Source organism: Brassica rapa, chromosome A05 (genome assembly GCF_000309985.2).
Source record: "Brassica rapa cultivar Chiifu-401-42 chromosome A05, CAAS_Brap_v3.01, whole genome shotgun sequence".
In the NCBI taxonomy this organism is placed as follows: domain Eukaryota; kingdom Viridiplantae; phylum Streptophyta; class Magnoliopsida; order Brassicales; family Brassicaceae; genus Brassica; species Brassica rapa.
Genome location: NC_024799.2, coordinates 17,962,253 through 17,988,778, shown reverse-complemented (window position 1 = coordinate 17,988,778; position 26,526 = coordinate 17,962,253). Strand labels below are relative to the sequence as shown.

The following is a 26,526-nucleotide window of genomic DNA, read 5'->3' as shown; positions in this document are numbered from 1 at the left end:
CGCGAACAACAAACTATAACTTGTGATTAGTTGTAGTTGCAGGTTGACATGTAAACAGATATACATAGGCACAACAATCTACCAAAACTAAACTCTAAAGCTCATCATCACAATCTTCAGTATTGCTCTGAATCCCAACAAGAGAAGAGAGAGTCGAGATCCATAACTCCAAACCTCTCTTCATCTCTTGTTTCCTCACATCTTCAATCCTAAGGACAGCTTTCTTCGACAAGCCGAGTTTGATCAGAATGGTCCCAAGCGACTTAAACGTCGAGTCATCTGGTCTAACTCCCGACGAAACCATCTCTTTGAAAGTCTCAACAGCTTCTTTAAACCTCCCGTCCAAAGCGTATAACCCAAGAACGCTGTTGTAACTCAAAGGATCACTGAGAATCTTCATCTCTCTCATCTGTTTCGCTACCTGAGTGGCTTCTTCAAACCTAGCGTTCTTCTTGTACATGCATAGCATCATTGCGAATGTGAACTCGTTTGCTTCTCCTCTCTGTTTCATGCTCTCGAATATCGCTTCTGCTTTCCTCACCATCGATCTTTCGCTGTAGAGGTTGATCATACAGTTCGATGTGTATACGTCTGGATACTGCCCTGTGTTACACGATTCAAGAAGCTCTCTGTAGACAGCTTCAGCTTCGTTCAAGTACCCGACTTTAGTGTAGAGCTTAATCAGAGAACTCTGTATAACAGAGTTTCCTGTGATTCCAGCTCTTCCCATCGCTTCTACATAACTCATAGCTTCTTGAACGTTTCCAGTATCCGCAAAAGCATTGATCAAGACTCCGTAGACAACAACATCAGGCTCTATATTGAAGTCAACCATCTCTTTGTACACCTCCTCTGCCATATTGAGCTGACCAAGTTTTACAAAGCTCGATATCACAGCGCAGTACGGTATGCAATCGCTTACGTAGCCCGTCTCTCTCATTTTCTCCAGGTACGATCTGGCTTTATGAGGCATGTCGGAGCTAGCAAGGATCTGGACGAGAGTGTTGTATGTACACTTATCTGGTGCGACGCCATAACTCATCATGCTCTCGAATACTTCACAAGCCTTTTCACAGCTTTTACCGATTCCATACGCTTTGATCATCACATTGTACTCGATAACCGTTCTCTTGTTCACTTCTTGGCAGCAGATAAACACTCTCTCGGCTTCTTTTAGATATCCACGCTCGCCGTACGCATCAATGTTGGCTGAATAGCCTTCAGAGCTCATTCTACCCGCGAGATGAAACCTTTGGAACCAAAACCATGATTTCTCGATCATCTCCGCTTCTATGTACATTCTAGTGAGAGCAGATTGCGTGTACTCATCGATCTCGACATCATTATGATCCATCTCCGCTATAAGCTCCTCAGCTTCCTCAACCATATGTCTTATCGACAACGCGTAAAGGAGGGTTCGGTAACTTACAGGGTCCGGTTTAAGACCAGCGTGTTTCATTTCCTTGAAGTAGGCTCCTGCTCGTTCGATATCGTTGTTCTTCGTGTGGAGGGAAATGAGAATGTTGTATGTTCTTGTATCAGGTAAGCACTGAAGCTTCATCGTTTTCATCAAGGAAGTCACTTCTCCAAGCTGGCCGTTATTGCCATACATATGAATCATGGTGTTGAAAGTCACTGTGGTTGGCACAATCCCTTCTTCTAGCATCCTCTTGAACGTCTCTGAAGCCTCTTTGATCTGTCCCGACTTACCATACGTATCGATCATCGTGTTGTAAGTATAAGAGCTCACGCAAACGTGTGGTTCCATCTTGTTGTTGTCTTTGCCGCACGACCATTTCTTGAAAAAGTCCTCTGCTTTCTGAAACTCTCTTGCCTTTTTATACATTTGAAGAACGATACCCGTTGTGACTTCATCAGGCTGCATCCCAATCTTACTCATCTTCCCTAACCAACATAGGGCGTGTACTTTAAGCCCGCCTTTGCTATAGACATCAATGAGAGTCCCATACGTTGAGTTAATGGGTTTGATGCCTTTTGTAATCATTTCTTCCCATAGACTCTGCACATACCTCCATTTACGAGCTTTCCCAAGAATCCTGAGCATGATATTGTAATGAATCACGTTCAGTTCATAGCATTCTTTGCTCTTAAACCACTCGAAAATCTCCACCGCTCTCTCCCACCGTGCTTGCTCTTTCAAGATAATCGTCCTCTCCTTGTTGCTAAGCCTCTCCTCCCACGGACCCAACGCATCTCCAACGTTCTCAATACGATCGAGAGCCTCCAGAATAGCGGGAATGCATCCTCCGTAACTCAGACCTTTCGTCGAACACTTGGTATGCACTTTATTAACCATACCGTTTCCATTAAATCCGGCATCTTTAGCCTTCTTAGCGACAAACCCATCATTAATCCTTGACTTTCCGACGCGATTCTCACTTGGGTTTACGATAAGTAAGTTTTTTCCGGCGATAACTTCACGGGAAATAGTACCGACGCCTCCACCACGGCCGCAGTGTCTGTTGCTTCTCTGCGGTGGTCCCTTGTCACCACCGTCGTGGGTTCCTGGTATGTAATTCTGCTTCACTTTCTTGAAGGATGGGACTTTATCGAGAGGGGAGATGGGAAAGGTTTTGGTCGAACAGATAACGTGTAAGCTACTTCCATCGAGACGAAGATTCAACAACATTTTTCAGCTGTAACGAGCATTTAGTTATATCACCCACAGTTTTTGCACCCGTGACGGTGATTACTTCTGCGGCGAATGTGATTTCTCTGTAGAATTCCGATAATAGTTTCGCGCGCACTCGTTGCGTTTGTCCGATTGAAAAGAGACAGAGAGAAGGACACTTTGGGTTTAGTTTAGTAATTTCGTAATGTTTTAAGCCCTTATTGCCTTAGACCAACCACAACGGCGGTCCGTCACGGGTCCGTAGCCCAAATCCTTAGCTTTTTTACAATTAAAAAATTGTGAATTAGGCTCAGCTTTAGACAGATCAATACGGATCAATCCGTAAATAAGGCTTCGAAGGTTCAAGTCCTTACTGCACGTGGCGTCTGATGGTTGGCCCGGCGAGATGTTGTGTTGGGTTATGTCGAAAAAAAAATCATTCGCGACCAAAGGTGAGAAAAAAAAATCAGAGCTCTCGACGAAAGGCGATTTCTCTCCATCTTCGATTTCTCTCCATCGTCGATCTTCAAAGATAAATAAGCTAATTCTGTGGTAGATTTAAGAATAGGTTAGCTTCTATGTTGTTCTCGTCTCCCTCTATGCTTCGTATTTCCTTTGAATCGATTTGGGGATTTCTTCCATTTATGATTTCAAAAAATTTGGGGTTTTCAATTTGTTTTCAAATCGTTTTCAAATCGTTTTCAATTGGGGATCTTTTGGTTTGTAGTTAGGGTTTCAATCGATTTAGTTAGCTGGAAAACTCATCACTTGTTTTCGGTTTCAATTCGTTTTCGTTTTCGTTTTCGGTTTCAATCGATGTAGTTAGGGTTTCAATTCATTTTTGGTTTCAAAACGTATATGTATGGTTTCCTGTGGCTTATATTTTCCTGGTTTCAAAACGTATCTGTATGGTTTTCTGTTAGCTTAATGTGTAGCTAGTAAACTGTTTAGTTGATCATATATCTAAGTTAATGTGTTCTTAAACTCCCTAGTGAATGTGTTCTTAACATAGTTTCTGGTTTTTTGTGCAGGCCAACGAACATGGGACAAGACTATAGCTACACTCAGCCTTCATCAGAGGAGTTCGACATCAACTCTTTACTTGAAGCAGAAGCTGCTCTCTACGGGGATGAAGCTCATAGTAGCTACAAAATTGCAGAGGCGGATCAGTACCCACCAGAACCTGAGGCTGATGAAGGAATCCCGAGGACATGCTATTGCGGTAGTGTGCTTGTTGTTGAAACCTCATACACTCGTAAAGATCCAGGAAGGAGGTACTTCTCCTGCAACAACGTTGACGATGGAGAATCCCACATCTGGAAATGGTGGGATGTGGCGATTCAAGAAGAGCTTCGTGAAACGCAGACACAACTTAGGATGGTCAAGGATCAATTCTTTGAGAGTGACCAGAAGGTGGCTAAGCTTGAGAAGATCGTGGGTGTGTTAACTAAGAAGAAATCAGTTGTTAACTATGGTTTGGCAAAGGGAGTTAGTCTACTGGTGTTGGTAATACTGGTCATCGTTATGGGCTGGTAAGTTTCATACCTTAGTTAGATAATTTTTTGATTTAAAATTTGAAATTTTAACTGTTTTATCTTATGTCATTCAAGGAAGAGCTTCGGAGGATTTAAACATCAGTGTCAGAACTCGAGATGGGGTTGGCAGGTAACTTGTTTCACGCTTACTTACTAGTTTCAGTAATAAAAAAAAACTTATCTCTTCATGCTTTAATTGTTTTTAATGCTAGATTTGACAGAATCGTACTTGTTAGGTTTAAGTGTAGCTAGTGTAGAACTTATTAGTATGATTAGAGTGGTGGTAAATGCTTGTTTGCTTTCTATCTGCCTAACAACTCCGAAACTAAATGCGAACTTACTTTCTATCGGTTACTTAAGGGTTTGGGTTGCTAATAGAGTAACAGAAACCTATAATCTAAACATGAATACCACAACTGGCTTTGTTAATCTAATGTATAGTCAATCTTCAGTTGATCTTGAGTCACCCGAACCAGCTTGGTTCGGGTCCCAAGGTCCTGATGAGTTTATTTTCCACCCTGGTGTCGAGTCTTCTTTCCAACCTGGTGTCCAGTCTGCTGTCCAGCCTACTGTCGAGTCTGCTAACAAAGAGAGGAGGAAATGGTCTCCCAATGAGGATAAAATCCTCATTGGTGCTTGGCTTAATACCAGCAAAGACCCCGTTGTCAGCTGTGACCAGAAAGCTGAACGTTTTTGAAAGAGAATTGTTGACTACTACAACGCAAACCCTCAACTGGTTGGGACAGTACCTAGAGAGCTTGGTCCAGCGAAGCAGCGGTGGGATAGGATTAACGAGCAGGTCTGTAAGTTCGTTGGATGCTATGAGGCGGCGTTGAGGGGGCAGAGAAGTGGTCAGAATGAAGACGATGTGATGAAAGCTGCCCTCGACTCATTCTTCAACATTTATGAGCACAAGTTCAGCCTCGAACATGCGTGGAGGGAGCTGAGGCATGACCAGAAATGGTGCACCACCTATATGGTTAAAGATGGTGGGAAGGAGAAGCGCAAACAAGTGGTGGAGATTAATAATTAGTGTTTCTTGATTTCTTTATATTTATCATTGTATCTTTTTTTGTATCATGCAATTAATAAAATTTCAATTTCAATTTATAAAAAAAATACTATAATATTCTTAAGGATTAATTTTGTGAGATGTTTTTGTGGAAAATTGTTTCTTATATTTCAGGACGAACCGGGGCAATGTCTTTTTTCTCATTTGACTACTGTTTTTTGGCTGAGGTCACTGCTTCAAATCTAAATGAATACAAACTTGTGAGTCAATTTAGTTAGTAAAATAAATGGTTTAATCTATTATGTGTTTTTACGTTATTTGTTTGCAGCATCTTCCTGTGGGAGCTACGAGTTCTACTCCTTTGCACAAACAATGCCAAGAGACGATACTGGTGAACAAAGAAGGAAATTCATGGAATGTGAGTTTGCGATTTAGCGAATCTGGCGGCAAGTATTACATCACAAGAGGCTGGAGAAAGTTCTGTCTCGATAACAGATGTGAGATAGGAGACTTATTTGTGTTCAATGTGGTTGGAGATGGGAAAACTACTCCATTGATGTGTGTATGTCCGGAAAGAAAAGAGTGCTCTGAAATACTGAGCAAATACTTGAGCAGAAAGAGTAGTGAGTCTTCGTTAGGTGGTGATTCATAATCATGTTGTATTTTAATATTTAATCATCTTATAAACTCTTATGTGTAATCTTCATATTTAATCATGTTTTTATTTAGGAATTTTTCTATCTTTATGTAAAATTATGGTTTTTATCTTTAATTGTTGTATTTTTATGTTTAATTATTGTTTTTTATGTTTATTTATTGTATTTTATGTTAAGTTATTCTATTTAATCATCCAATATATAAAAATTATATTTCACTAAACAAAAAAAAAATACATTTTTTATTTCTAAGGATTCTAATTTTGGGATCACCATTGTATACACATTTTTCACAAGAGTCCTTAACTATTCAAAAAAAATAAAATAATAATAATACTAATCTAATCCTAAGGAGTCCACAATGGGTATCACCATTGTAGATGCTCTTATTGGGAAGGAGATTAACTGTGCTCCGCTGAAGTTTTCTATGTTTACAAAGGAGGTCCTTAATTTGTTTTATTTACTATATACTGCTGACATTTCATTATTGTAACCTAAAGAACCTCATAAAGCTATGTGATACTGCTATTCTATAAGTATGACCCATGCCTCGGGCATATAAAGAAGTGTTCCACTAATAAGTCAGCAATAAACCCAAGCATTTGATTAATGCATGCCAATTTATATAAGAATCAAACTAAATGAAAATCCACAATCAGTAATCTTAATGAAAAACTAGATATTGACCCGTCCTTGAGAGGACGGGTATATTTTTTTGCTTTTAAAAATTATTGCCTAATATAATTTATATGTTTGTGTGTTTATATAATCATATTTTTGTATGATATGAATTTAATAGAATATATAATTTTTGTAAGTATATTATATAAATCAAGTTTCATAAGTATGTATTTGTGTCTTTCCTTGTATCATATACGTATTTTTTTGTAATCATATTTGTGTTTTTATCTGTGATCATATTTGCGTAATGTTTTTTAAAAATGATTAGTAAAGTATTTTGATAATTGTAAGAAATTTATTAAATTGTTAAACTATAAATTTGTGCCATAGATTCTTACCTGCCCTTTCAGACGCATACACATTTTTTGTTTAAAAATTTATTTTTAAAAATTTAATTTTTATAATTGTGTTTTTATTTGTAATTATATTAAACATGTTAATGTTCAATAAAATCAAAGAGAATAATAAAGTCCCTAAAATAAAGAAAATACATAGTTGGACATAACATTTATCTATAAGTTATGATTTTGTTTTAATAGATTATAAAAAGACAAATATAAAAATTCAATTTCTCAAAATAAAATTAAAACTAAAAATCGGTCATGATCCTAATTTAATAGACCTAGACCTATGATTGAACTGGTAAATCCGGTGATCCGTATATAATCTAGTTCATATTTTTGAAAAATTTGTTTATTAAAAATCTGATAAAATTTTGTAGAAATTCAAAATTCCCATGTTAACCCGTAGTTGGATGCCGATTGATCCGATAAAATCCCGAAAATTTGATAGTATTTCTTTAAAAAATTGATTAAGTTTTTCTATATTTTTAATATTACGTCTATTTTATTAAACTAAAATTTACATAAAATTGAGTAAATTTGTGACGTTACAGATTTTAAAAAAATAATTATATTATTTTAAAATGAAAACTATTTTCAAATTTTTTTATTAATAAGAAAGTATTATTAGTCTATTTTCATTTTTAACAACTTATTATAAGTTTGCATTTTTATTTTTATTTTTAATTATAAATTTAATTATCATATTTTAAAATTTTTTGGTATATTTCTATATTTATAAAAACTTTAGTAATATTGTCTGAATTTATTTCTAATGTTAGTAACATGGTCGTTCTCAATTCTCATATTATCGAAATTTATATATATGTATTAATAATAGTAATTTGGTCGGTCATTGCATTAAAGTCCAAATTAGTAAAAGTCTACAAAAGCTTTGTTTTTGAAGCCCATGTCTTTAAGTTTTACAGCAAAGCAAACCCATTAACCTATCTCTAATTTGCACAACAAAAAGATAAACAGAAGTTTTTTAAAACACGTGTGTTACACTTACACGTGGAAGTAAAGAAGATAAGCCGATGAACATATGCCGTCTGGTTCTGGTTTCAGCGCAGCACCACCAGTGACGATTTCACTGTAATCCAAAAGGTTTTTTAGGCTAATCCATCAAAATCGCCAAAATCCTCAACAAACTACTTTAGAAATCCCTTAACAGATCAGTTCAGCCATCATCTCATAGGTTTGCCTCCTTCTTTCATCTCTAAACACATCTCAAATCATATTCACCATCGAACACTTCATCCGACATGGAGGGCCGAAGGTATTATTACTCCTATGAAATAAGATCGATCACAAGCTCCATAAATACAACTGCTTTATGTAGAGTGAAATGTAACCGATCAACTTTGCGAGAAACAGAACGTGGTTCTTCATTTAATTAAAGTAATACAGTTATAAAATAATCAATTTTTAAAAAATTAGTTGGACCCTACTTTTATCAATTGGTCACACTGCTGTTTTAATAGAATAGATGATACACAATTTATAAGTCTCTAGAATTCATTTTAAATGTTTAAAAAGAAATAGTTATTCAAAATTTTTAAAATTAATCTAAAAATATAAAGATAAATTCCTTAGGATATCATTTTTTTTAAGTTTTTGTCACAAAATAGTCACCAAAATAAGTTTTATTACATTTTTACCCTAGGGTTAAATAAGTTAGACTTAGGGTTTAGAATTAAGGGGTGGAGTTTTGGAGATCGGATCTCAAATTTAATAAAATAAAAATAAATATTAAAATTTTCAAAATAAAAAAGGCTATTTTGGTCATTTTTCTATTCTTTTTAGGGCTATTTTTGTGACAAAAACTTAAAAATGCTATTTGAGAGATTTGCCCAAATATAAATGCAAATAGAAATTACATCTCTTATATATTAAAAAAAGAAACATGTACAATAAATGTGTTCACACACACATTGACATGTGTTAGCCTCACAATCATTTCAACTTTAGAATGCTTATGTGTTAGTCTCAAAGTTAGTCATTTCACAATTAATGTGTTTACACACTAATTTTCTTAACTCCATCGCATACAATTTTAATGTGTTCACACACTATTTTTTTAATCAGCTCATTTTTAATTCTCTCCGGACAAGTATTGAATAAAATCATTGCTGAAATAAATAAATTACAAAATCATTAAGATTCACATCAACTAAAATGCCGGAATGAGAATGTTTTTAAAAATTGATAGTTTCATATCTTGCCGAACTTGGCCATGGTTGAGGTTTATGCATACAAAAGCAACAAATAATTGTGATTGATTATAAATTAAGGAAACTAAATTGAAAAACACCACACACAAAGTTGAATCTTTAGTTTAGCTAAGTATTGTTTTTTACAGAGTTTTTATATCAAACCATTAATTGAAAACATAATCAGATTGTTAGAAAACAATTGAAATCATAAAAGCTTTAAAATAAAAGAAAATTCGCGAAATCGATTGAAAAACAGAACTCATATATCGAGTGAAAAAATCACATTATTTTTGACGCAACTCTAGCCTATTTCACTCGATTGTATCGTAATTTTATCATATTTGCCAAAACAAATTATAAAAAAGTACGCATTATTGGTTATAATTTACGTAAACTTTATAACATGTCCAACAATATTGACACGGCACCCAACCATTTTTATTGGTATTCTTAAAGTATGGTCCAATAATTATGTATGTAAAATAAGCCTAACATATTAGTTTTACATTTATTTATTTTTCTTTATATTTGTAGAAGGAAGTAAGTGTGGGTAAAATATTTGGATCCGAAAAACCAAACCAAACTTGATTTAAAAGTAATACTAAACACAAACTAACTGTACTCAAATAGATCTAAAATTTAGTATACGGATAACCAGAACCGAATCCGATCCAAACTGAAATATTTTAGAAACCAAAAATATCTAAAACATAATTATATACTTAAATATATTAGTTATTTTAAACTTTATATCTATTAGATATTCATTAATATGAAAATATCTAAAATAACAAAATATGTTCAAAATACTGAATATATTTTTTCTCCATCTAAATATTTAAATTAAACTATTTTTATGTAGATTTTTATATTATTTTTATTTTCTGATTTTTTGGATTAAGTATATTTGGATTTTTACATAATTAACTCAGACAAGAACATAGTAAAACGAAACATCAAAAAGACAAGAACATACAACACAATTTATTTTTCATAATGTAACAAATTTGTACTCCATAAATTACTTTCCCAACATAATCTCCTCCTCCCGTACAAGAAGCTTGTTAACAACCAATTCAAAATTCAATTTAGACGAACCATGTTTATCTTCCATTGCTTCCTTCGCCAAGTGCTGCCACTCTTTCACCTTGCTTTTCATTTTCTTTCCTTTTTCTCCATCCATTAACTCTCTAATCACCGCTTGAACCTCCTTTCTCTTTACATCTGCGCTGATCTCAATTCCAATCTCCCACTCGTCACAATAAAACTTACAATTCAATTGATGTTCCGTAAAAAATGGCCAACACGCCATATGAACTCCGGCGCAAATACTTTCCAGTATTAAGTTCCATCCACAATGTGTTAGAAACCCTCCGATCGCTGGATGAGACATGAATTTCTCTTGAGGACACCAACTAACCAACATCCTCCGGTCCGCTGTCTTGGCCAAAAACTCAGGTGGAACCATTGCCACATCCCCGGCTACTAGATCCGGCCGGATGACCCAAAAAAATCTTTCTCCATTGCCGCCAAACCCCAAGCGAACTCCACAAGCTGTTCCGCGCTCATCACAGTTATGCTCCCAAAGTTGACATAAACTACACTGCCCCGAGATTTGGTAGTGAGCCAGTCCAAACACACTGTCTCCTCTCTCCACAAATTTAATCCAATCCGTCCTATCTCACTATCCTGATCAATCTCTTTTTCCACTAGTAGATGAAGCGGTCCAATAGAGTAAACAGTAGGTAAATTACATTGCATGGATTAGATGACGTCATTTTCGTGATCATCAAATGTGTTGAGAATGATAGCATAAGCTCGTTTAGCTCGGTCGGTTTCATGGAGCATGAAGTTGATATCATCAGGATTAGTCGTATGAATGACAGCAGGAATGTCTTTTTGTCGTAGATTCCTCATCGATGGTATCCAATCTATTTTCGTGTCTAAATACTCCTTGGTCAAGCAACTCTCATCTGCCAAATGCACCACCATTATATATCATTTGAAAAATAAAAAGTCGAGGTGTACGATATGTAATTAAATAAATTGTTAGACTTATATAAAATAGGTAACACAGCAAAAAAAGATTAAAAAAAAACATAGAAACCAAAAATAATTGGTATTATAATACTTCAGCTTTTAAACAGTTGTAATAAAATTTTGCGATAGAGTCTTGAAAACCTGAAGAAAAGCTCTAACCATGGCAGACTCTAAAGAGAACAGAATGCAAAACGAATAGAGAATTGTTTCATCTTATTAGCTTGCAAAATGCACCACCATTTTATTTGTTTAAATTTAGTATTTATCTCAGGACATCTAAAAATGAAATTAAAACACTGTATCAATAGGTAAAATTGATGCATTTACATTTTTTTTTTGACATCAAAAGTAAAAAAAACTTAAAAAACTAGTGAGGACCTTAACAATTCCTCCATAGGCCTTCACATTTATCGTTCATATTCTCTGAACTGCTACAACGTTGTTTATCCCAACAACACTTGTCCTGTATTGAGCTCCTGAAACTGATCAAACCAATCTCTTCTTGATGTCATGTGATAGGAGCAACCAGAATCGAGAATTCATTCATCCCCATGCCTATTGTCAGATACGGACAATGCATCATCCTTTTGATCCACTACAACATCAGCTTCTCCACGTTCATCATCATCATACTTCTTCTACGAGCATAAAAATCCTTCCTCATATGCCCCTCTTTATTGCAGAACCAGCACTTAATTCTACAACCTGAGCCAGATCTCGATCTTCCTTTGTCCTTCCTACCACTTCTACTCGGCTTGTCTCTCTTATCAGATCTGCCACAAGCAAAGTAACCTTCACCGTTCCGCTGCAACGAATCAGAGTTGTAGTCTTTCGACTCCTTAATTTCTAGCTCCTTCGACCTAGCAGCACTCGTGACTTCCTCAAGGGACAATGTTTCCCTTCCATACTTGAGTTTTTCTTCAAGTAACTATACTGACTTGGAAGTGATTCATCAGGAGAATTGCCTGAACTTCCTCAGATACATGCACATTCACACTTGAAAGATTTGAAACTATCTTCAAGAATTCGTCAATGTTTTCATCTATCGACTGAGATTCCTTCATCTTAAGCGTATAGAATATTTTATGCTGCATGTGTATCATGTTCGGTAAAGATTTAGAGAGATAAAACCTTTCCAACGTTGACCAAGTCGATGTAGCGTCAGTAAACGCCTCGATCTTTTGCAGTACGTGATCGCCAACGTTAAAGATGATAAGATTCATCGCTTTCTCATATCTCTGCAACCTCTCTGACTCTTCCCTCTGCAGCCTCTCCTTAAACACATCTTCACCCTTATCTGTCTTAATCACAGACTTCGGAATTGATGTCTGCTCCAACAACACATCCTTCAACCCCAAGACTGAAAGATGAGCAAGCATACGCTTCTTCCACAAGGAGAAATATCCTTTGCCATCGAACCTCTCTACCTCGATCTGTGTGTTCGCCATTGATTCAACAGCCCCTAACTTTAGCAACCTTGATTCAACAACCTTGAGCTCTGATATTACTTGTTAGGTTTTAAGTTCGTTTTTATGTTCGCTATGAACCACAAAAACTGTTCAACCTCAAAACCGACGTGGCACAATTCTTGACATGAATCTCTCGCGGAAAAACACTCATGAACACAAATACGCAAGGAATGAAAGAGAAACAAAATGAGAATAGGAGCACATACAAAGATTAATTGATTACCCAGAATTCACCGATGTGACTACGTCTCTGGGGCCTAATAAGGCAAATTACTAAACTCTTCCAAGATCACAACGGCCGTGACCTAAAGTTTGTAACCCTTGTACAATCTATCTTTCTCTTATATCTAATACAACTCATGCGCCTTGCTTTTATATTAGAATTCACCGATGTGACTACGTCTCTGGGGCCTAATAAGGCAAATTACTAAACTCTTCCAAGATCACAACGGCCGTGACCTAAAGTTTGTAACCCTTGTATAATCTATCTTTCTCTTATATCTAATACAACTCACGCGCCTTGCTTTTATATTAGGCAATGATAGTTACAACTGATAACTGGTTTTCAATAACCGTAAACCATTGAGTAATATTTAACCGGCCATTAAACCCAAAATGCCATATAATCCAATTGTCAACCTCGACGTGATTCAAGCTTCCAATATAACTGATTCTTTAACACCAACGTAACAACATGTTATGTTCCTGCAAGTTTACGCTTTTGTGGCTTTAGAAGATTCACAATTTGACTTAATTCATTTAAATGGGTAAGCTGGGGGGAAGTGAGTTTTGTGATTGTAAATCATGGGATAAGTTATTCATATACTTGATTTTTGGTAAAGCAGTAGCAAGAAAGCCTTTTCTAGGATTCATGACAATGGATTATAAGCTTTGCTCAGTGAGGTTCGATCTCCAAGGAATCCCTAACGGCATGGTCGATATATCTGTAAAGGAAATATAAAGACTTAATCACAACGAGATATCTGTGGTGTTTCACTGCGACGGTTTAGTGTTATGCGTCACTAAATACCATGAGAATGAGAAGGTCATGGCGTGGAATCCGTATTTTGGATAAACAAGGTGGATCGAACCTATACGAAACTTCAAAACCACTGACAAGTATGCACTTGGATACGACAGCAAAGGTAACCATAAGATGTTGAAATTTTTTACTGTCAGCAAGCTGTTTTTGAGATCCACGATTTTAGCTCCGATTCATGGAGGGTTATTAGTATAACTCGTGACTGGAGTATTCCACATCACCAATGCGGCGTGTTTTTGAAGGGAAATGCTTACTTTGTTGTGAAGGATGTAAGAATACGACATAGTGAAGTAGCTTGGTTTTTAATTTGTTTTGATTTTACAAGAAAGAGATTTGGACAGTTGCTGCCTCTTTCGTTTCATTCTTACACTTATGGATATTCCGTGACTATGACTATGTCCTGTGTTAGGGAAGAGCATTTCGCGGCTCAACCAATACCTAAAAACAGCATACATCATTGGAGAAAAATGGTTCAAATCTGTGAGACTTGGAGAATCTCGTAAAGACTGGAGGAGGAAGCTAGTGTGTGGATTTGGTGTGGGTATGTTTTATCCTCCACATGTGTTCTCTTCTTATCTTCCAAGTTTAGTGCAAGTTAACCAACCACACAAAAAGAATGAAAGAGATACTTAATTGTTTTCTTGCATAGTCGACATTTCATGCTATTTCTTCATGTTATTTTGAATAAGACTTGCTAGTAATTTTTATTTCTAACCCAGTAATAGAAAGCCTTGCTCTTGATCTTTGTGTTCGTTGGTTCGAACACCACAGTGGGCGTTACCTGAAATTAGTAACTTCTTGTTGACATGTTGTTGCAACTTCTTGTTTGTGAAATTAGTAAAGAAGTGTTCGAAGCTGCAAAAGTTGTGTTATTAACATAGGAAACACACAAAATGCTTTTAGTGCGGACATTGCCTACCTATTTGATTTTTGAGTGCTCGAATCTAGAATTCGCATCTTGTCAAATTGAGACGTTAATCTTTTCTACCAACCTGCAAACAGCTAGAGATATCAACTGAGATTCAAATCTTGAAAATCACATCTGGTTGTCATGACAAAAAGCCTCGTTGAAGCAGCCACTAACCAATCAAACAACCGCGAATATAAGTCTTAGTGAGACTGTTTCTGCTGATTACAGCACTCTGATGATCTAAACTTCTCTTGATAACTTCCTCAGATGTGCATCAGTGAATCTTCAAAGATCACACCTAATACAAGATTACTAAATTACTTCATGTACTCTATACACAACAATTAACTTTCTAATATCTACAAATAAATATATTAAAGATGATCTCGTAATCCTTGAGATCTTTAACACTTCATTGTTTCTATTGCAGAAAGTATCGGAGAAATGTGTTGCGAATCACAAAATGTAATTTTATTGGCGCCACTATTATAAGCCAGTCACAATACTTTAGGTTCATTGAAGAGATTTTATACTTTAGTTTCCCATACGGTGTCAGTTTTTATCCTTTCGAGCGATTTTGTTTATATATGACCAGAATGTATATATTGTCTTACTTCCTAACATATCTAGAAAAATTGTAATGTGAGGATGGTGTGTAAGAATATGGAAGCAATCATCTACTTTCATATATTTTTGTAAATGATTTTGTACGATTATGAAATTTAAAGACTGTTAGAAATAGTTCAAAAAAAAAAAAGGAGTGTTCGTCACGAATATTGCTACATATGCATCTATATTGTGTATATGTCCGTATTATACATAAAATTTCATGTATCTTTACATCAAACTCCTTCAAATCTAACAACAAATCAAACAAAAAGGAAAAAGAAAATCACTTGGAGATGGGTTTATCTCATTGAACAAAACCCTTAAATGTTTTGTTTTTTGGTGTGGTCAACTACTCAAACGCCGAATCAAATCAAAAAGTGTTCTTCTTCATCATCATAAGGCAGAGTCTAAAGCAAGAGCATCGGATCCTTTCATGATTCTGAGTCTCTTACAAGAAGAAGAGAACATATCCCATGGAACATCACCAACCAACATCCAGTCTCCATCTTTATCCTCGTACGTTGGTACAACTCCAGATCCTCTGTATCCTTCTCGTTCGCTGTATTCACCTATTGTGAACTTGAACATGTTCTCTAACTCCTTGAGAAGCTCTGAATAGTTTTTGTATGTTTTGAGATCGATTTTACGTAGGTAAGGAGCTCCGTCCATACTCACTTTCACATAGCTCACAACACTGTTGTTGTTCTTGCGGTAAGATCTCACCGGAGGCCAACCAACGATTTGAGTTCTGTAAATTATCAAAGAATCATCATCATTAGTACAATAATTCATCAGATAATTTGAAAGCATAGATCGGAACTCAGATATTTACTTACTTCGTAGGAGGCGTAGATTCTTCCTCGTTATCGCTTTGGTGTTGACGCTTGTTGCTTCTAACACAAGAAACTTCTTTTTCTTCCTTTACTTGCCCTGTTCCAGGTAATCCAAGACGAAGCTCTGTGTCCTTAAGGTTAAGCTCGTTGACTTTCTCGTACGCCATTTTTTTTTCACAATCAAGATTTCTTTCTCTCTATATGCTTTTGTGTAATATCCAACGCAGAATCCTTCTCTTGTTCTTGGTATTGTTCTTGGTATTGTTCTTGTTGGTGAGTTTGGTTGATGATGGACTTAGAGGAAATAGGAGAGAGATATATAAAGGTGGGAGAAGATGCATAGAAGTTAGGTTTAAAAGAAGAGAGATAGAAGTTGTCGGGAGCATCAAAGGCAAGAATGAGGCAAGGGGACAAAGGTAGGACACAAACGCTATGGCCGCCCATGTGGACTCGTCTCTTTCTTTATTCCACGCTCCTTATTTGCCTCCGTTAACTTTGCTTACGCTACATCTTAGCCGTTGATATGTCTTTCCTTTTTCCCTTTTCAAAGGATATAATTATGAGATCTCTATAATTATTATGAAGGACCAAAGGAAATAGAGAAAAAATGAAAGAAGAAATGATGAGTTAAAACTTGGAATTCTGCCGACACGGAAATAAAGCAAACATTAGAAAAATATAGTGTAATACTAAAATATATGTGTATATAGAAAAATATAGTGTAATACTAAAATATATTTGTACATAATACTAAAACACTAGGTGATAACCCGCGCCCTGCGCGGGGCGAGGAGATTATTAATGTATTAGATATTATAAAATGTTGACATAATTAAAGTTATAGGCATAGTAAGAAATTCATATATAGGAAAGAACGGATTATAGCTAAGAATTTGAGTATGTGAATATAAATTTACATGTGATGGGCATGAGAATTTAATTGTATATTTGTTTGCATGCGGATAAATTATAAATATAATATTAAATGAAACATAAGCAAGAGGCTAATAAAATATTAAAACCTTCAAAGTATAAAAAAACAAAAGAAAATTGAAAATTCAGACAAAGTAACTGCTGCCAAACTGCAACCTTCAGAAGTCTTCGTTTGCAATCCTATTATGAACAATAAAAAAAAGATCATGTAGAGAATTCAAAAATATTATTTAACAACATCTGTGAATGCATATATTACCTCAATCGTAAATCATCAATTTCTGGGACACCAATGGGGTCGAAAACAATTTTGGAAATCCCATCAATGTTAGTAACCCTCTTAAGTCGGCCTTTATATGAAATCCAAAAAATTATTAGGATTCATATGACATATAATATCAGCTCCTATTAACCTATTGTATATACAATAACTACAATAGATTACCTTGTCCCCAATTAATTTGCCAACACTGTAAAACACATAATACTATGTCTGCATCTATAGAATTCCATAAATCATTGAAAACATGAGCAAGTGCACCATAAGCGACACACTTAATGACAACGTTACTGTAAATCAAGAAAAGAAGGGTTAAAACCATGTATACTAAACAGATGTGTATCTATCTTTTTACAGAATACAATGAATACTTACGGGATGTGTAGTACAAAAAAACGGATTTTGTGGTCGATGATACCATTATTTCCGTTTACAGGCTCCATGATATATTCTTCAAGAAATCCAACTCCTATCACTTGACCATAAATATCTAATGGATAGGCAAAAAAATTTACACATATTTAGATATTGCCTATCATCAATATGAACAGATTCGATATTTAGATATTGCCTAATGATTATTTTGCTGCTTCCAATTACATTTAATTATATAGAAGATAAAACATACCAATAGGAAACTTAGGATGATGTAAGCCGCGGTAGAGATCATCCCAGTTTGGAAAACAATAAAAGCTGAAATGTTTTATAGGATCGATCTTCAAAACCACAGAGGATTTAGTGATGTTAATATTGTATCGGTTCCTTGTCAATCGAACACGCTCTGGTATGACATGGGATAGCTCGAAATCTTTAATTTCATAAGAGTGACCTTCCTCCAATGGCATATCAGCTGAAGCCTCCAAATCTCTAACCAAAGTGGCTTGAATTGTATTTCCCTATGTCAAACATGTAATCGAATGTATTAGTATCTTTCTAACCGAAACGTATAATATAATGTAATGACTTGAAAATGAACAGAGCTTACCTTCTCATCTCCAAAAATCAGAACGGTTTTTTGGAACCCTGACCCGACAACCGTCGGCCCCTTGCAGATGACCTTAACACGAACTGGATGCAAAGGTTTGTCTAGACTCAGCTCTGAAACTAATCGATGAGTACCCATGGCAATAGAAATATAAGAAAATTAGAAAATGTTTAACACGAACGATATCATGACGAAGAAAGTTTAGTATATATATTGTTAAGAATTACTATACAATAAGGAAATACAATGAATAGGTGTAGGTATTAATTGGGACGTGCATCACGCGGGATTGATACAATTTATTTCCTTAAATTGTATATCGTGATTGTTTAAATCATAAAGTAAATGATCGATAATATATGGTTAATATATTTTGTAAATATAGAAAACTTATTTATACACATATGAAAGAAATTTTCCTTAACAGATAAGGGCAATCAATCGATATATTCAAAACTTCGCACCAAAAGTGGTAATAGGAAATAGCATTAAAATACATTATACGAATCAACGATATGATATGAAACGAAATCAAATTAACCATTTATCGTCTTGGGTGACATATCATGGGCATTCATTTTCTTCCTAATAGACTGGCTATAGTTTTACACTCGATAGAAAAGGTTTTTAATAAATCTTATAACTAAATCAAGTAGTACTTTAATACATTTTCTCTGGTTGACAATCAATATAATTAAGATATACCGGTTTTAAAGGTAGATATAATTGTGACTGGTTTTAAAAAATGTTCAAAGTCGATTACAAATAAAATGGTAGAACTGTTGAAAAAATAAATAGGAATTTCCAGATAATCGTGTCTTTGCTTTCAGAAATTTAAAATTAATGTTTTGCATCTCTAGCACTCTTTCTGTAGACATTGTTTCATTTGTAGAAAAATGTTCTTTACAGAATAGGTAAAGATGTTTAAATTTAGTAAATTCGTTCTCATCAGCTCTCTTATCTGCTGCTTGGAGATTGTATGGATCGAGATCTTCATGCTATACCCTGCGAAGAAAATGATTGAAGATTGTTAATGCCCTTCCAGTCGATCCAATCTTTCTGAATTCTTTAAGAGATTAGCTTTATCCCTTTTTCGAAACATTTCTGAATTCGAATATTATAATATAATTCGTTAAACTCTTCATGATATGAGATTATACTTACCTTTGACTACCATATGCTTCATGATATATCGCAGCAGCTCAACTGTAAATATAAACCTTTAATATTAAATCTATAATATCAATTATACAGTGGAAAAAAATCTGAGACGACGCATATGAGGTTGAAGAATTAGATACCTAAAATTCAGAGACTTGATTTATATTCTGAAAAACCTCCTTGTACACGACATTCATAGTCGAATATTGAGGTTTCCCATCCTTATCAGTGATAAGAATCTTTAATCCCTTTCTTGACTTCACCCGAGACACAGCAACATACAATTGTCCATGAGAAAATACTGGTCTAGGTAGAAACAAACCAACCTTCGCTAATGTTTGACCTTGGCTTTTATTTATTGTCATTGCAAATGCAACTTTCAATGGAAATTGCCTACGCCTCATCTTGAAAGGCAGCTTAGAATCAGACGGTGATATCAGGAGACGATGTAACCAGACCTTCTCACCAACTCTAGTCCCGGTGATTACCTTAGCTTGAATAATGTGATTACCCAATTGCATTATCTGCAACCTGGTCCCATTGCACAAACCTTCTGTAGTATCCATATTCCTAAGCAACATCACGGGTGTACCAATCCTTAGCCTGAGAGCATGATTAGGCAAGCCTGACGTTTTTATACTATTCAGAAATTCAGGAGTGAAAACAGAGTCATCTCTTGAGTTTGAATCAGCTGGGTCAATACTATCAGAGCTCAAATATATTCTTTCCTCCCCTGCACATGATTTAAAAAATTTTAAATCATTCATAAGTAACGATAACTTTATAAACAGATATCTGATTTATGACAAAGTCTTGACACAATCGGTAACTTTTATTTCACTAATACCAGCAGCTAAATAAAAGACATGAGTAATACCTTTTAAATGGTCAAGCATGTAGTTGTTTACGACATCAACGTCTTCATTGGTTGGACATAAAATAGCTCTCTCCTGGAAAAAAATGGGGTCATTCGAATCTTTGAAAGTAGATTCATAAACCTCTGAAACTATAGACTGGATAGGATCAGTGCACTGATCAATCAGCAGATCCTTAGGAATGTCGATCATAGTTTCTCCACTGTTCGGCTCATTAATCTTTCCATCTCCTAAATCCAATATCCATTTTGAAAACTCCTTAATTTCCTCAGCTTCACGGCAATCAGGCTCAGAAAAAAGCCGCATATTTTTGGTTAGCTGCAAGACTTTGCAATGCTTCCACAAATAAGATGAATTAAGAGAAGCCATAACTATATCAGCACGATTTCCCTTGGGAATTACGGGTAGGATCTGTCTAAAATCACCTCCGAAAACGACAACTTTCCCACCAAAAGGCCTGTCGTCTGTAGTCTTCATAATGTCGTTAAGACTACGATCAAGAGACTCAAAGCAATGCTTGCTCATCATCGGTGCTTCGTCCCATATAATAAGAGATGCCTTAGATATCAATTCTGCCTGGTGACTACCCGGTTGTATCTTGCAAGTTGAAAATTGGTCCGGATTAATAGGGATGCTGAACCTTGAATGTGCAGTTCTTCCACCAGGCAGCAACAATGCAGCTATTCCACTTGAAGCAACATTAAGAACCACATCACCTCTCGAGCGTACAGCAGCAGATAGAATATTCCACAAAAAAGTTTTCCCTGTGCCACCAAAGCCATAGACGAAAAACACACCGCCTGATGATGAATTGACAGACTCCATAATCTCGTTGTAGACACCCCTCTGCTCATCTGTCAATTGTGCGAACCAGTTTTGGTGTTGTACACGCAATTCATCAAGAGGATAGTTAAGCTCATCCTGCAATAGCTGATTCTCTGTATTTGATACCTCGTTATCTATAGGCTTTGGCATCGTCTCCCAGTTAGCCAAACGACTATTCTTACTGCGCAAAACCTTATCAATCAAAAGTAGTGTACAATTGAGGATTTGTTCTTCAGTCAGCACCAAACCTACAAAGATTTCGTGTATTTATATAGTAAGTTTTCTGATTGCGCAATAAAGTTAGGAAGATAGAGATCATCATTTTAATAGAATCATAGTAAAAAACTCACTTGGATTTCGACGCCTTCGTCGCTCAAGGTAGAGAATGTCTTCGGAAAGTAAGTCTTTGGTTGCTTCCCATACCAATTTTGGAGAGGATAAGCTTTCGTTTACCAACATTTGTGCAAACAGATTGCGTACATACTGACCTGAGGCCCAAAAAGCACATTCTTTAAGACCTTCAATGTACTCCTTGTCGTCATCTAACAAACCTAGCTTATAACATGCATCCTCAAAACTCGCTTGAACAACTCCATCTACTGTCTTTATCTCTTCATAGGATCGTGGACCTTTTATCTTATTTAGCAATACTCTCAAATAATAAAGTTGTCCAGAACTTGGAGATACATGTTGCAACCTCCCAATTGCAAAACCTTTTTTCCGTCTATTCCAGACTTTTGCCTTGGAATCATATATGAACCTAGTGGGCATTTCTGCATAAGTCAGTAACCTAGCTTCAGGGTATTTTTCACAACAGTCGAACCAAGCTAGGAACATTGTCTTCTGTACATTCACACGAGCCATAACTGATTCCACAGTATCACCTTCCTTGTAGACTACGGGTTGATCACCTTCTAAATGGAATGTTAGCTTCTCAACAGGTGTAGCTCGATAATGCGTCGGAAAAGCTAAAATTCTCCAAGTTGACTCACAAGCAGAAATGTATCTAAAAAAGTAGATAAATTTATGATAATATATTAGTTAATATGTCCAATAGAACACATGTTTTAAAATAAAATATTATCAGACATACCTAGCATCGAAATACTTTTTAATTTCATCTACCAGTGGTTCTGTTTCTTCTCCAGCAGTGTCCATACGAACTCCTTCTCCAGCATTGTCCATTCCCACTCCTAGTCCAGCACCGTTTGTACCTTCCTCGCGATTGACAGTATTATCATAAGCTTCAGCTCCAGTTGAATTCTTGCTAGCCTTCTGAGTAACTGCTGCTGTCACACAATCAGATCCTTTGTTGATATACTTAAATAAGTATTTAATCGATCGAGACTGATTACACCACTCAACATTGATATGAGCATTGTAACGAAGCATGAGATTCTTGTTATAAGGAACCACATATCCGTTATCCAGCTGAATTCCTTTCTTCTCTACAAAACGACCATCTTCCCTTCTCCGGTAAATGGGATAACCTTGAGAGTCAACCGTTGTTTTCTCCACATTCTTTCTGGGGAAAAATTTAGTACACTTCCCATCATTCATGCAAGGAGAACTTTTATTAACCACTCCACATGGACCATGAATCATTGTGTCTTTGACAATATCATGCAATCGAGGCTCCATTTCCTTATCAGGAATCTCAGCTGAAATAATGCGATCAATATCTTCTGCTGTTGGAAATTTGTCTCTAGAGTCCATGAACAACAGAATATGGGCATGTGGAAGTCCTCTTTTCTGAAACTCTATAGTATAAACTGCTACAATAAACCAATAAAGAATTCGTTTAGATCTACCAATATATAAATATATATGTAATCGTTAAAAAGGTATTGTAAAACGTCAAAATATTTCCTTACCAGACACGGTTCTCCCAAGCAAATGTTTCTTGGTTAAATCATCCATCAAAGTATCAAGTTTAACTTTAAATAGTCTACAACACAAATCTGGTCTATCCTCTGCTCTGAGATTATATTTCTGAAAATATCTTGTCAACTCAGGCCACTTAGGATTACATGTAAATGTAATAAACAGATCGGGAAATCTATAGTATTTGCAAATAGTCATTGCATCCAAATACATTTGATGCATGTACCTTGGTCCACCAGTGAAAGAAGATGGTATAATAATACGGTTTCCTTCAATGGGCAAGGAAGAAAACCCATCACTTGCAGCAGCCACAAACTTACTATAATTCAAAGATCTCAGATTACCCTGGTTCTTCCGTATATACCGAAGTCGGTGCGACTCAATCATCGTATAAGCATCCACCAAAAACTGTTGTAGTAACCTCCTTGAAAAGAGAAGAACTTGAGAACCCACACTACGGACTTGAATGCGGTAAGCAAAGAACTCTCTCATGCTAATATTTGGCTTCTTGTTTTTGTTGAATCCTGTGAAACCGTTCTGGATGCCAAGACGAAACCCATCCTCTCCGTAAGGGAAGATAAGTGGATATTGTAGTGGTAGATAACACGGATGCAACTCGTTGATCCGTTTTAGCTTACCAGAATACTTCTCCAAAATAATATCCCTTTTGTCCATATGTAGTTGGAAATCACCGGGCACCAAAGCTGCAACCTCAGATGAAGTAGGGAGATTGTAAACTCGTCCATCTTTTTGTCGGTTGTGAATCAAAACCAGCTTGACGTCTTCGCACTCGGATTCATCGTTAAATCTATCCATTGCATTTCGGAAAGTCTGCACATGAACATTTGAATCCCTCAACATCTGCATTATTGACTCCACCAAATCAGCTCGGAGTTTACTTTTATCCGCACTCCCACTATCAAACCGGAAAAAATAAACGTTAAGCTCGAATTCAGATAATTAAAAAGGTTATAGACAATTTATTTCTTAATTTTATGTAATGAAGATAAAGGAATTATACCTCAATGCTGATATCCTGTTTTGAACTTCGTTTTGGGTATCATGAATATACAACTGTGAAAACTTAGCCGCTTCATTAGGATTGGGCTTCACACTTCCTATAAGATGATAATTCTCACCATGTAGTTTAAATATTTTAGGACCTTGACCTGTGTTAATTGAATTATCAATCTTTCCCCCAAGTGATGTAAAAGAGAACATCATGTTGATAGCGCGAATATTATCCCGAAAATGCCTACTAAGGCCATCGTCATTCGTTAGAAGACCATGTAGATAAGCCGGAGGTTCTTTTAGAACAGGAAGTTTTATTTTCCCTCTAAGACAGCACATAGTGAAAATTGGTGTTTTTGTTTTCCTGCTTCGACCAATACGCTCGTTATACCAGAACAATGCACCACATCTAGGACATTCATTTTCAAGTTCTCCATCATCATTGTATTCTGATCCAGAAAAAATGATAGTTAGTCTTTCATTCCACTAAAGTTATAAGAAACTAAAAAAAATAAAAATAAATAACTGTGATTAATTATGTACCCTCTTCTATTGGTGCCGATTCAACAGGAGATGTAAAAGAGGAATGTAAAACCTCAGGTAGATCACCAAATAATTGTGCAAAACAACTCGCAACTTTTTTGGTGTATGCATGACGTTTAATTTCAAGCACATATTCATCTTCGGAGTCGGTATCTGAGATTCCCCAATCAGCATTATCTTCGTTGCTTGAGCAATCCCAACAATCTTCGTAATCTGAAAATACATAGTAACATTCCACATAAATACTTGCACGATCAAATAACGTAGAAAGCCTTTTAAACCTTTGAAATAAATCTAATCATTACAATCGTAGACAATTTTTTTTTATAGGAGAAAACTGATGTTAAAAGGAGATTCTTCAAACCTGATGAATCAGAGTCAAGTGACGAAATTATAGATTTGCCGGTAGAACGGTTTTGAGTACAAAATATGTTAGTGGTGTCTACCGGAGAATGGTTATATCTGTGTACTGTCTTAGCAAGACTACACTGAGTAACACCCGAGGAGCAAATAGTTGAGTTTTGGAATGAGCTATAAGGAGTCATAAATTCCTTATTTTGTACATCCGAAGGTAGTCCATGTTTGGAACCTAGAAAAAAGTAATAATAGTGTCCAAACACTTTAGAATTTTGAGGTTATTCACATATCTGAAAGTGGATAGTGTTGATCAACCTCATTAATTTTATATAGGACATATAGCTAACCTGATGCATCAAGTTTTCCAACGGCAACTTTCTGACTGATATGAACAATGGGAGGATCTTTAGAACTCCGTTTCAATGTGGGTAATGATTTAGAACCACTACCCTCTTGAAGAACTGAGTTGCCGCCAGAGCCGGCTAGATACGGTTTGATCAAAGGGAGACGCGGCCTACCCACTGGATTTTTCACAGAACCCCGTTGAGACCGTGAGCATTTCATTGTCGTCTGAGTTGTTTCTTGAGTGGCATTTATCCTGATCTCCGTGTGATTTCCAGTTAGTTGTACTGTGGAAATGTCGCTATCTTTGAATATCAAAAGAGAGATGGATTATTTTTTGAGTGAATGTTAGCAAAAGGAAAACATGCAACTACACATTATTAGGGTACATACTCTGAGTCTCATTATTCGCGCTGATCAGTTGTCCATCTGTAAGAACTGTATTTGAAGATTTCTGTGTTGTACGTTTGGTAGGAGTGGTTCGAATATTGTCTATAGCAGAAACTTTTCTTTTCTGCCGTAAAACGCTAAGCCTTTGCGTTCTAGCATTTCTTTGAAGTAGGTCATTGGTATTAGTAACGTCAGCCAGAAGATTGGTGTTGTGGACTGGTTGCTGTGTCTGGACAGTAACCACTGAAGCTGGTGTGAGTCGCTTATTTGGCAAATCTATTTGTGAATCTGACAACAGCCATATGAGAAAATGTTTGAGATTATTAAATATATATTTGAACTCATAACTGAACATCTATTGAAATACCAATACCTTGTTTAAGTCTTTTTGGTGGGCGGTGGTCGTCTGGATTTTCTTTTCTCGAGTTATGTTTATCGCGGTTCATGATTGAACTCAGAGTTCCCAGCAGAGATTTCACGAAGACGACTTTGTCTTACCGTAGTGATAAATTGGATTGTGGATCGCGGGTCATCACCATCTATGATTTACCGTAATCATATATTTCCTTACCTTACTTTGTACCATAAGGGAATAATCAGTGCTGGTGATTAAATGGCAAGTCTTTAGTAATATACTCATTTTACTAATATAAGTTCAATAATAGAATATTAAACTTATGAATTAGTTGCTGACTTATTTTAAGAAAACGCCGTAATATATTTTGACTTCGTGTGATCTCTGTTAAGCAATTCTATAAATATATAGTTTTGAGATAAACGCGGAATGAGGTTTAGACTGATGTTAAGGCCCTGCCCAAACATCGGCGTCCCTATAGAATTGCGTCCTAGATATTAATTTTACAAAATCTCATTCCTGGCGATGAAATGATATAATGAATACCAGTTTGACTGTTAATTGCAATAAGAAAAGACAAACTGTTGACAAACTAAATCTTCGCTGATT

General features: G+C 35.9%; 6 protein-coding genes and 1 pseudogene across 7 annotated transcripts; 1 reads left to right on the top strand and 6 right to left on the bottom strand.

Moving 5' to 3' along the window:
* Positions 1-6: 6 nt before the first annotated feature.
* Positions 7-2,712, bottom strand: LOC103868948 (pentatricopeptide repeat-containing protein At3g23020). Its single transcript, XM_009146995.3, has one exon. The coding sequence runs from the start codon at positions 2,648-2,650 to the stop codon at positions 95-97; it is 2,556 nt and encodes an 851-aa protein (XP_009145243.1). The 5' UTR covers positions 2,651-2,712; the 3' UTR covers positions 7-94.
* A 372-nt stretch (positions 2,713-3,084) lies between these two features.
* On the top strand, positions 3,085-6,169 carry LOC103868997 (uncharacterized protein At4g04775-like). Its single transcript, XM_033291406.1, has 3 exons — positions 3,085-3,200; positions 3,664-4,164; positions 4,243-6,169. Exons 2-3 carry the CDS (start codon positions 3,674-3,676, stop codon positions 4,322-4,324), a joined length of 573 nt encoding a protein of 190 aa, XP_033147297.1. The 5' UTR covers positions 3,085-3,200; positions 3,664-3,673; the 3' UTR covers positions 4,325-6,169.
* A 3,261-nt stretch (positions 6,170-9,430) lies between these two features.
* On the bottom strand, positions 9,431-15,057 carry LOC117134010 (annotated as a pseudogene).
* A 238-nt stretch (positions 15,058-15,295) lies between these two features.
* Positions 15,296-16,435, bottom strand: LOC103868947 (auxin-responsive protein IAA2). Of its 2 annotated transcripts, XM_033291407.1 has the most exons (3): positions 16,200-16,435; positions 15,980-16,165; positions 15,309-15,891 (listed from the first exon to the last, which is right to left on the bottom strand). In XM_033291407.1, the coding sequence occupies exons 1-3, from the start codon at positions 16,418-16,420 to the stop codon at positions 15,537-15,539; spliced, it is 762 nt and encodes a 253-aa protein (XP_033147298.1). In that variant the 5' UTR covers positions 16,421-16,435; the 3' UTR covers positions 15,309-15,536. The 2 variants fall into 2 exon arrangements, with proteins under 2 accessions (XP_009145242.1, XP_033147298.1); XM_009146994.3 differs by having other exon boundaries at positions 15,296-15,891; positions 15,980-16,295.
* A 255-nt stretch (positions 16,436-16,690) lies between these two features.
* On the bottom strand, positions 16,691-25,394 carry LOC103868995. The gene is made up of 10 exons (XM_033292668.1): positions 25,178-25,394; positions 24,474-24,686; positions 24,083-24,379; positions 23,941-24,037; positions 22,901-23,880; positions 22,129-22,807; positions 21,524-22,041; positions 21,386-21,477; positions 20,213-21,290; positions 16,691-20,068 (listed from the first exon to the last, which is right to left on the bottom strand). The coding sequence occupies exons 1-10, from the start codon at positions 25,392-25,394 to the stop codon at positions 19,476-19,478; spliced, it is 4,764 nt and encodes a 1,587-aa protein (XP_033148559.1). The 3' UTR covers positions 16,691-19,475.
* On the bottom strand, positions 17,068-18,312 carry LOC117134372. Its single transcript, XM_033292669.1, has 6 exons — positions 18,175-18,312; positions 17,818-18,085; positions 17,565-17,679; positions 17,355-17,479; positions 17,169-17,259; positions 17,068-17,089 (listed from the first exon to the last, which is right to left on the bottom strand). Exons 1-6 carry the CDS (start codon positions 18,310-18,312, stop codon positions 17,068-17,070), a joined length of 759 nt encoding a protein of 252 aa, XP_033148560.1.
* Positions 21,213-22,896, bottom strand: LOC117134012. Its single transcript, XM_033291404.1, has one exon. The coding sequence runs from the start codon at positions 22,749-22,751 to the stop codon at positions 22,119-22,121; it is 633 nt and encodes a 210-aa protein (XP_033147295.1). The 5' UTR covers positions 22,752-22,896; the 3' UTR covers positions 21,213-22,118.
* Positions 25,395-26,526: the final 1,132 nt, after the last annotated feature.

Excerpts from the sequence above, each read along its gene's own strand:
- LOC103868948 (XM_009146995.3), bottom strand. The coding sequence starts at position 2,650 with ATGTTGTTGAATCTTCGTCTCGATGGAAGTAGCTTACACGTTATCTGT.
- LOC103868997 (XM_033291406.1), top strand. The coding sequence starts at position 3,674 with ATGGGACAAGACTATAGCTACACTCAGCCTTCATCAGAGGAGTTCGAC. Across the intron at positions 4,165-4,242 it reads CTGGTCATCGTTATGGGCTG|GAAGAGCTTCGGAGGATTTA; the intron begins GTAAGTTTCATA and ends ATGTCATTCAAG.
- LOC103868947 (XM_033291407.1), bottom strand. The coding sequence starts at position 16,420 with ATGGGCGGCCATAGCGTTTGTGTCCTACCTTTGTCCCCTTGCCTCATT. Across the intron at positions 16,166-16,199 it reads GAACAAGAGAAGGATTCTGC|AAATCTTGATTGTGAAAAAA; the intron begins GTTGGATATTAC and ends ATAGAGAGAAAG. Across the intron at positions 15,892-15,979 it reads GAATCTACGCCTCCTACGAA|AACTCAAATCGTTGGTTGGC; the intron begins GTAAGTAAATAT and ends GATAATTTACAG.
- LOC117134372 (XM_033292669.1), bottom strand. The coding sequence starts at position 18,312 with ATGGGTACTCATCGATTAGTTTCAGAGCTGAGTCTAGACAAACCTTTG. Across the intron at positions 18,086-18,174 it reads TGATTTTTGGAGATGAGAAG|GGAAATACAATTCAAGCCAC; the intron begins GTAAGCTCTGTT and ends TGTTTGACATAG. Across the intron at positions 17,090-17,168 it reads ATTGATGATTTACGATTGAG|GATTGCAAACGAAGACTTCT; the intron begins GTAATATATGCA and ends TGTTCATAATAG.
- LOC117134012 (XM_033291404.1), bottom strand. The coding sequence starts at position 22,751 with ATGGACTCTAGAGACAAATTTCCAACAGCAGAAGATATTGATCGCATT.
- LOC103868995 (XM_033292668.1), bottom strand. The coding sequence starts at position 25,394 with ATGAAATGCTCACGGTCTCAACGGGGTTCTGTGAAAAATCCAGTGGGT. Across the intron at positions 24,038-24,082 it reads TTCAATTAACACAGGTCAAG|GAAGTGTGAAGCCCAATCCT; the intron begins GTCCTAAAATAT and ends ATCATCTTATAG. Across the intron at positions 22,042-22,128 it reads AAAAAGTATTTCGATGCTAG|ATACATTTCTGCTTGTGAGT; the intron begins GTATGTCTGATA and ends CTACTTTTTTAG.